We start from the raw sequence: 10,255 nt of genomic DNA on the forward strand, positions 1-10,255 counted from the left end.
GGCTTCCCACAACCCTGGGCCTCCTACTCAGTCTCAGTTCCGCCCCACACCACCCCAAACTCAGGTTTTCCCCTCTGGTTTACATCTTCTTTCCTTGTCACCAGCTTCTACCCTGTCTACCTTCCCCTAATTTAATGGCTATAAAACAAGTCTTACGTAGCATTGAAAAGTAATGTTAAATCTAGGGTCATTTTTTTCTCATTCATACAATAATAGGGGGAAGCTAAATGGTTTCCCAGCACCCTACCAAATGTTCCCTTCTCCCTGTTCTTTTCTGTCACTCTGTCCTTCTCTTTCACTTTTGAATGTACTCGAAGTGTTCTGTTCCTCTATCTCACTCCACCCCCTGTCCTACCACATTCACTTCTCATTGGTTTTTTTATTTGCTTCCTTATAATCTCCTTTCAACACTATAAACTTTTACTGATTTTCCATTACTCCTAGAGAAGGAACAGTAGTCATCACAGAGACTACAGGGAACATCAAAATACAGAATTTTAAAAGCCCTCTGAATTTTCTTGATTTATATTCATTCACCAGTCACTTTGCACCTGCTTGGAAGCAAACATCTTGCTATATTTATGAATATACGGAAGTTGACAATGCAATAGCTTTGTTCAAGGAACTTTTAGTCTCCTGAAGAAGAAAAACACACAAACCCAGAACAGTAGATCTTGGTGTGCTGAGTGTTATTAAATGTAGACTCTCTGGAAAAACAAGCCTGCTTGAAACAACATTTCTAAAGTGGTGACACTTGAGTGATTTTTGCCCACTCAGTAGTTGGCTCAATGTGTTAGATCTATAACCCTATCATACTGTATCCCCAACATATTACAGAGAGCCTGGCAAATGTCAGGTGCTCAATGATTATTTGTTGAATGAATTGGTGAATGAAGTCCAGGCATCTAATTATGTTTTAATTGTGGATCTTCAACATAAAAAACCTTTTAAGGCATTGGAAAGTGTTATTTGTAACCCTACAGGATGAAATGAGGATCTTCTACAGTTTTATTTAGGTTAAAAGCATGTGTTAATAAGCATGAAGTTTACACAGAATGTCCTGCTGCCGTAAGTGTTTTATTGCTTATGATCAGAAACTAGTGAGGACATGTGGGAAGTGAATTAAATAGAGTACTCTGGAATCTTTACCTCAGATTGCCTTCTTATCGGTCCTGCTTAGATGCTCCATGCTTGTCTCATTGCAAGTTGTTCTATATTGGACAGTTTTACCTTCTTTCATGGTGCTTATGGCTGTGTAAAGGCTCTTAAATATCTGTATTTTGTAAGTGACATATGTATAAACTTGTTTTGGTGGTTTGTTTTTCTGTTTTTGGTTTACAAGTAGACAAGATTATCTCAGGCTAATTTAGGGAAGAAAGGAATTTTTGGAAAGTTAAGATGAAAATGTAGAGACCTGGAAAGGGTATCACTCCATATACTTACAATCATAAAAGGCTGGATAATCAAAATCATAACTTTTCTTTAATCCATTAGAGAGCTAAAGTATCAGGACACCCAACTTACTCCAAATCTAAGGAAATACAGCTTCCTTCAGGGGAAGATGAAATGCAAACCCTTACTTACCTAGGCCACAGGCCCTACATCCAGTAAGAAGAATTAAACCAAAATTGTTAACAAATAATTCAAGGCTAGAATGAGTGTATAGAACCCTTGAAAGTCATAAATACAGGGAGAATGTGCATCGGTCTCCATGATTTTTCCTTGACCACACAAGAGACGCTCAAAAGATTGGGGTGAGCTATATAGACAAGAGAAACCCTTTTTAATGGTGCAAGCCTGAGGTATGGGAACAACTTGCTACTTGAGAAATGCAGGCAGCCTCAACCAGATCTTTATCCCCTATCTCCCACACAGAACAAAAGCCTTAACCTTACAGGGGAGAGGCAGAAAGACCTGCTACCCTCGGGGTACAGGTGTAGACCCATTGCAGCTGGAAGAAGGGAGCAACAAAAAAATAAACTGGGGGAGGTGCAGGAAAGCCTCCTGGTCCCAGACTATTAGAGGTTCCCAACTGCTGGGGGCAAAGTAGGATCACATCCCCTCTCCTCCTCAAAGAAAACCTCAAACACAGAGCACCTGCCTAAGACTGAGACTGAACCAGAACAAAAGGTAGAGCTCCTGCTCCCTCTCCCAATCAGGTGAGAAAGCATCAAGTAACAAGCATGTTCAGTCTACTGCTGGAAGAAGGGCAAGAGCAGACAGATCTTCTTTTAATCACAGCACAAAAAATATGCATATACCTGAAAATATACCAGACATTATGAAAAATTCTCTGGCAGACATTACATAAAATAGTCATAATTTCTATGTGCATTTTGATAATGTTTAGCTTCTTTATATAAGATGGTTTATGTTCCATCAGTGAATTCTTCCTTCACAGACACAAGCACACACACACACATACAGATACATGTATATAATATACATATAAGGAAGTAAATTTTAATAGAAAGCAAGTGTCTCTAAGGAACTCCAAATGTGTAAGAGGGCTCCGTAACTTTTTTCTTTGAAGTATTCTGTTTAGATGGTGCTAGATGGGACTGAAATCCACTTCTTCCTATTGGAAGATTAACAATAGTTAACAAGAAGGAATCAAGGGGGGAGGGCACACAGCTTCCTTTTAAGTTAAATCATATGGTTATTTCTAAGTTGTTGACTTGAGGAAACCAAAACACTTAATGTAGCCCCTGGCCAAATAACACTGTCTTGTTCTTGGATATTATTTATCTGGGAATCTTTGTGTTCCATGGCCCAGGAGCACCATTGTCTTCTCCCCTAATTCTTAGACTTCTGTAGTGGGGGAATCTCAGGAAGATTGATAGAATTAAAAATATATAGTTAGTCTCATTTTCATTTAATTATTTTGAACAAATTGAAAACAACTAAAATGTTCCAAAGCCCTTGTTCTCTAACTTAATTGGTCTTTACATCTAACTGCCTCTTACTTATCACCTTGCAATAAAGGGCTCTGACAGAGGCAGTGTCCTTTTTCGATTTGAACTTGAGTTTTATCCTTGAATCTTAACTGGATGTTTCTTGCACTCTTTTCTCAGAAACTCTCTTTGCTTTTATTTCTTGGTCCACTTGTCAATTTTATCACTTCTACCCCTTTTCCTCATGGTCCCCCAATCAAACCACAGGGATTTAGAGGAAAGCGTTTGATCAGTCCACATATATGTGTCTTGTGGAGCATAGCCTATTAGATTCTGATTTTACCCAAATATTGGGCATGCTTTAATGACAACCAGAGCATGTCATTAGGGACTGGTGCCTGTCCTCTAGGAAGGGACAGCTAAAACCTTGATGTAGATTATCCTAAAGAAAAATAATCAGACATAAATCAAGAATCAGATGGAAGAACAAAGTTTGTTCTGGATCCCAGAACACAAACCATATTTACAAATGTATTATTCAATCTGTATTTGCCTTAAATGGGCTTATTGGGCTAGCCTGGGAAACGATATTTTTACTATTTTCTACAGAGCAAATATTTTCCAATTTACTTATCAAACAACTCAATAGATTTTAAAACACAACCCATTTTTAAACTGGAGGCTTTCTGTATGGTGGTTTCTCTAGTGATAAATAAAATGTTTTTACTGTAAAATTGAGTTAATGTATAAAATACCACTTTATGCCATAATAAAAATATTAGTACTAACTTGAATTTTTTAAAAAATCTTTGACAAACTAGCCCTCATCCTTAAAACAAAGTAATGCTAGAGTAATTTGAAGCCTTTTGAAGCAACTACCAAGCACAAACTCCTAAGGATTGATTGACTAAAAATCCCACACTAAAGGCTTAGCAAAAGAAGAGGCATGTCCATTTTTAGCTCCCCAATACTATTTACCTCAATCACTATTATTCTACACAAGATATCTTCATTTTGACCAAAAAATATTAGACACAGCTTTAAAAGCAAGAAAAAAAAAAAATGACTCTATCAAGAGACTAACAATCCATATAACCAGACTCAGCTATGACCCAGATGTTGAAGCTATAAGAGAGGGAATTTAAAACAGTTATGTGTAATAGTTAAAGGACCTAGTGGAAAAGATAGACTATATTGTTAAACACATGGGGAATTTCAGCAGATAGATGGAAACTGTAAGAAAAAAAAACAAATAAAAATTCCAGAAAGAAAAAAAGAAAAAAAGAATGCTCTCAATGGGATTATCTGTAGATTAGAAACAGCTAAGGAAATAACTAGTGAACTTGAAGATAGTCACATAAGATACCCGAACTGAAATACAAAGAAAGAAAGAAGAATTAAACAGAAAAGAGCATCGTAGATTTAGGGGACAATATTAAATCACCTAATACAAGTATAACTGGAATCCTAGAAGGAAATGAAAAGAATTGGACAGAATAAATTTTGAAAAAATAATGATCTAAAAATGTATAAAATTAATGAAAGTCACTAATTTACTTACACAGGAAGCTCAGAAAGCCTCAAGCAGAATAATTACAAAACAAGCACACACACACACAGACACACCTAAAAAGGTCATATTTGAACTGCCATAAACCAAAGGTAAAGATAAAAATCTTATAGGCAGCCAGAGGAAAAAAGACACATTATATACAGAAGAATAAAGATAAGAAATAGAGCAGGCTTCACATCAGAAACTATGCAATCCAGAAGACAATGGAGTGACATCTTCAAGGTGCTGGGAGAAATAAAAGCACTGTTAACCCAGAATTCTATACCTAGCAAAAATATATTCCAAAAATAAAGGAGCTGCCAGGTCATATGGCAGTTCTATACTTAGCTTTCTGAGGAACTGCCAGAATGTCTCCCACAGTGGCTCCAGCAATCCCACTACTGGGTGCATATACAAAAGAATTTAAAGCAGGGATTTGAATAGATACTTGTACACCAATGTTCATAGCAGCATTATTCACAATGGCCAAGAAATGGACACAACCCAAGTGTCCATCAACTGATAAGCAGATAAATAAAATGTGGTATATACATACAATGGAAAGTTATTTAACCGTGAAAAAGAAATGAAGTCCTGATACATGGAACAACATTGACAAACCTTGAGGACATCATGTTGAGTGAAATAAGCCAGACACGAAAGGACAAATGTTGTATGTTCTCACTAATTTGAAATAATAAGAATAAGCAAACTCATAGAGTCAGGATCTAGAATACATGTTACCAGGGAACAGGGTGGGGATAGGGAATGGGACATTAAGGCTTAAAATGTGCAGGGTTCCTATTTGGAATGAAGGAAATGTTTTTGTAATGGATGGCGGTGATGGTAACACAGCATTCTGAATGTATAATTAACAGCACTGAAATATACATCTGAATATGATTTAAGAGGGAAAGGTTAGATTGCATATATGTTAACAGAAAAAAAATTTTTTTAAATCCATGGAAATGCACTACACTAACAGTGAACCCTATGTTAAACCATAATAGTATAGTAATAGTACAATTGTGAAAAAGTGCTATCATCAATTCTAACAAATGCTCCACACCAATGCAATGTTTTAATCATAGGGTGCTATATGGGAATCCTGTATTTTATGCATGATTGTTCTATAAACCCATAACTTATGTAAGAAAGAAAAAATAAAAGGAAAATTAAACATTTTAAGACAAAATATGAGGCGCAGGCGCAGTCTCTTTAGTTCGCCATCATTGTCTTTGTTTGCCGGTGAGTTTTGTTTCGACTCCTTGCATCGTGGGGCCGGCTGTAGGTCTTGGGCTTCTGGGTCCCCTACCGGGCCAGGGCGACTGAAGGGAAGGATTCCCTGAGGCTGCGACACGGCTGAGGAGGCAGAAGGGGAGGAATCGCCTTCTGTGCGGTGGCGATGTTCAGAGTTTGTGAGGATGGGAGGAAGAGTACAGAAGGAAACTGGCAGATTCATGGGCCAGTTTCTTTGTGCAGCTCTTACCTTCCTTATTCTTCAAAAACCCTGAGGATCCTAAGGTTTCAGCCTGAATTCTGGGATGCTGCGTTGATCAACAACAGTAACATCTAAATTCTGTGTCACTTTTCTGTTTACAAGTTTAAAGTCATCAGTTCACACAAGAGCAATGGATGATTGAAAAAGAAATACAAAGGAGATGTTCTCCAGAAGAACCCTGGCAATTTTTATAAGCAGATGAGGATGCACCATGAAAGACTTGTAAGGGAAATTTCAGCCTTCGCCATTAAAATACAGACTGACAGAAAAGTCAGAAAATCTAAAAACAAAAGTTTCCTCTGGGCATGATACTGATTCTTCAAGACTACACTTCTGTGTATGGACTCAGTTTGGAAACAATTGTAATATAGTTTATACTTAAATATGAGAAAAACTGTGTAAGAAAGGACCATTATGAATATAAGAATATTTTGTTCCTTTTTGTAATCATCTCATCTCAGGGTTATTGATATAAGAAAAGTCTTCCATCATAAATTCAGCTTCATTAGATATCTGAGAATTAATACTGGAGTTTTTCATGAAAAAGTCTTCTTAATAGATACTGGGGAAGTCCAGTAGGAGAAAAACCCTGAGCATGATAGAAATGTTGGAAAGCCTTCAGCCCGAATCAGATGTTCTTCAGCATGAACAAATTCATACTGGAGAGAAAACTTACAAATGTAATAAATGTGGGAAAACCTTTACCCTGAAGCAAAACTTCATTGAGCATGAGAAAATACATACTGGAGAGAAATCACATGAATGTTCTGAATGTGGTAAAGTATTCTCTCGAATCTCATCCCTTACTCTACATTTGAGAAGTCATACAGGGAAGAAACCATATAAATGTAATAAATGTGGAAAAGTCTTCAGCCAGAAGGAAAACTTCCTTTCTCACCAGAAACAACATTCAGGAGAGAAATTTTATGAATGTGGGAAAGCGTCTAGTCAGATGTCAAGCCTCATTAGACACCAGAAAAATCATAATGGAAAGAAACGCTATGCTTGTAAGCACTGTGGGAAAGCCTTCAGTGGCAAATCATATCTCGCTGAGCATGAAAAAATTCATACAGGAGAGAAGCCTTTTGAATGTTACCAATGTGGAAAAGCCTTCAGCCAGAAGCAATACCTCATTAAACATCAGAACATTCATAGTGGAAAGAAACCCTTTCAATGTAATGAATGTGGAAAAGCCTTTAGCCAGAAGGAAAATCTCATTATCCACCAACGAATCCATACTGGAGAGAAGCCTTATGAATGTAAAGGATGTGGGAAAGCCTTCATTCAGAAGTCAAGCCTCATTAGGCATCAGAGAAGTCACACTGGGGAGAAACCCTATACATGTAAGGAATGTGGGAAAGCCTTCAGTGGGAAATCAAATCTCACTGAGCATGAGAAAATTCATATTGGAGAGAAACCCTATAAATGTAATGAATGTGGAACAATCTTCAGGCAGAAGCAATACCTCATTAAACATCACAATATTCATACAGGAGAAAAACCCTATGAATGTAATAAGTGTGGGAAAGCCTTTTCTCGAATCACTTCACTTATTGTCCATGTGAGAATTCATACAGGTGATAAACCTTATGAATGTAAAATATGTGGGAAAGCTTTCTGCCAAAGCTCATCTCTTACTGTGCATATGAGAAGTCACACAGGTGAGAAACCCTATGGTTGTAATGAATGTGGGAAAGCCTTCTCTCAGTTCTCAACCCTTGCTCTACATATGAGAATCCATACAGGTGAAAAACCATATCAGTGTAGTGAATGTGGGAAAGCTTTTAGCCAGAAGTCACACCACATTAGACACCAGAGAATTCATACTCATTAAAACTCTGAACGCCTTGAATTTAGCAAAACTTCAGAATTCATACTTAGCACATAATTCATTTTACAGCCAAGTGACATGAATGGAGGAAATCTTTCAGCAGAAACTCAAAATACTGAGGTTTTTAATAAGAAGAAATACCATAGTATAATGAAAACTTGTGCTCCCAGAACTCCCACAACAAACATCGTTAATGCTTTTCTTTAGGAGCATTCCACTTAAAGTCAGGATCCAGTCGTGGGCACTGCTACCCTGCTATGAATCAACATGGTCCTGGAAGGCCTACCCAATGCAATAAGACAAAGATATAAGTGTAAGGATTTGAAATTAAGAGACATAATTGTTTTTTAAACTATATGATTTGCTATGTGTGTTATAGTAAAGCTATAGTCAAAGTCATTTGCTCTCGAGGTAGTTGTAGATAGTAGAAATTGGAACAGAATAATGACTCCAGAAATATAGATGTGCATTTATGGGAAATTGATATTTGGCATCACAAATTATTAGGGAAATCATGGATGACTCAAAAAATGATTAACTTCTCACATGGAAAAATAATTGCCATCACCATATATTAAACCATTTCTTAACGAATTCCAAAGGTATCGAAGATTAGAATGCAAAAACCAGAACTGTAAAGTAATATTAGTTTTTCACAGGAGAATGTTTTTAAAACCTTGAGGTAGGAAAGAATTTCTAAAATAGATTCCTAAATATCCAGCTTCCAGTCTTGAGTATAGATACACAAACCCACGAAACTGACCCATTTACCCAGAGAGCCTTATTCATTGCAGCATGAATTATAGTAGCCAAAAATTGGATACAAATGTCTGTCACTTGTGCAATGGATGAATAACAAAGTCATAGTCACACAGAATATTCTCTAGCAGTTAAGTACACCTAGTTAAATCTGTTAATAGAGGATCTGAAAAATCATGTTGAGTGGAAAAAATGAAGACAAAATGATGAATATATTATATGAATTTGAGTAAGGTTAACACTAACCAAATACTAAGCATTGGTATGGATAAGCAGTTTTATGTAAAAGTATAAGAATGGATTAGAAGGATATACACACACCAAAAGTAGTTGCTGCTAGGAAGAAGAGAGGTAGAAGAGAAATAGGACCAAGTGTAATAGGTAAAGAATACTATATCTAAATATTTGATTCCAAATAGACAAAATGTTGATTAATTCTGTGTTGAGGTAATATAGGTATTTACCCATTACTTGTGCAATTTTCTTAAATTTCTGAAAATTAAAAAGGTGAGGATAGTGGGGAAGCTGTACATGTAGTACATGTTATAGTGGACTCACATTCCCAAACAATAATATTTTTACAGAAAATATTTCTAAAATCATGTCTTTATTAAATATGAATCTTTTTAAATTGAGGTGTTAGCTTAATATTTAAATTTACTTTTATATGTCACTTCACCAATATATTGGGCCTGCTCTTTTCTTAGAAGTTATAGCATGATTTTGCAACAGGTTGGTTGGTTCACATACTTATAAGGATATCATTAAGTAATAATACCTGTACAGACTTGGTGGAGAAAATTAGTTTTTTCCTGAAACATCAGAAAATTTAAGTGTCCACAAAACCAGTATTGGCATTAGAGGCTAGAGAGTTTTAAAATGTGGAAAGCATGTTACTTTAAAATTTTTTATTTGCCACTGAGTAAAACAACTCTTGGAATTCAGGTTCAATTTTAACCTAGAGAATATTTTTTTTTTCTCTGCTGTCAGACATACCACCACTCTCCACCGCTGTACTTGCCTGCTCTCTCCCTTCCTTCTCTTATTTATATTGGGGAAAATGGTACTGAAACGGGAGGTCTCAGACTCTAGATAGTGTTATCTTTGAAGCAAATATTTGCAAGGATTTTTTGTTACTTGATCCCTTTCCACAATATAACTTGACATATAGAAAGCTTAGTGTTTTTATAAAAGACAGTGAAAATGAGAATACAGCATAAACCTGATATATATATTAAATATATCAAAATTTCTCTTAAAATCAAAATAAGAAATAGCAATGTAACTATCACACTGTACCGTTTGTTACTAATATTTTCGAAGGTGGTTTGTGAATATGATTATAAGTGGCAGGGGTCAATTTTCTGAGGTAACATACCCAAGTAATAGACTTGTATATCTGCATGAACTAAACTATCTTTCACTTTCTTATATTCCTCATGTTGCTTTACTTAAGCCTTCTCTCATTCCTTAAGTGTTTTACCTTGTACTCGTGCAACTTTAGAATTACCAGGGCCACTCAATGCAGTTCGGTGTCACACCAAACTAGGAGGACTACTTTTGAGTACCTTGAATTGGCCAGGGTCCAAGATCCAACAACAAGAGTGATTGTGATGGTCAGGTAGAATAAAATGAGCAATCAATGCCCAACTTTCTGTTATGTAACATAAATTATTCAGTTTTTCCCATATTGATTCACATTGTTGCTAGTTGTTTGC

The 10,255-nt window shown here is 36.2% G+C and overlaps 1 protein-coding gene across 1 annotated transcript; it reads left to right on the top strand.

Annotated features, from left to right (window-relative positions):
• Window positions 1-5,915: 5,915 nt before the first annotated feature.
• LOC119517170 (zinc finger protein 260-like) lies at window positions 5,916-9,797 on the top strand. The gene has a single exon (XM_037813748.1). The coding sequence runs from the start codon at window positions 6,543-6,545 to the stop codon at window positions 7,779-7,781; it is 1,239 nt and encodes a 412-aa protein (XP_037669676.1). The 5' UTR covers window positions 5,916-6,542; the 3' UTR covers window positions 7,782-9,797.
• The last annotated feature ends 458 nt before the right edge of the window (window positions 9,798-10,255 follow it).

Source organism: Choloepus didactylus, chromosome 2 (assembly GCF_015220235.1).
Source record: "Choloepus didactylus isolate mChoDid1 chromosome 2, mChoDid1.pri, whole genome shotgun sequence".
Classification (NCBI taxonomy): Eukaryota; Metazoa; Chordata; class Mammalia; order Pilosa; family Megalonychidae; genus Choloepus; species Choloepus didactylus.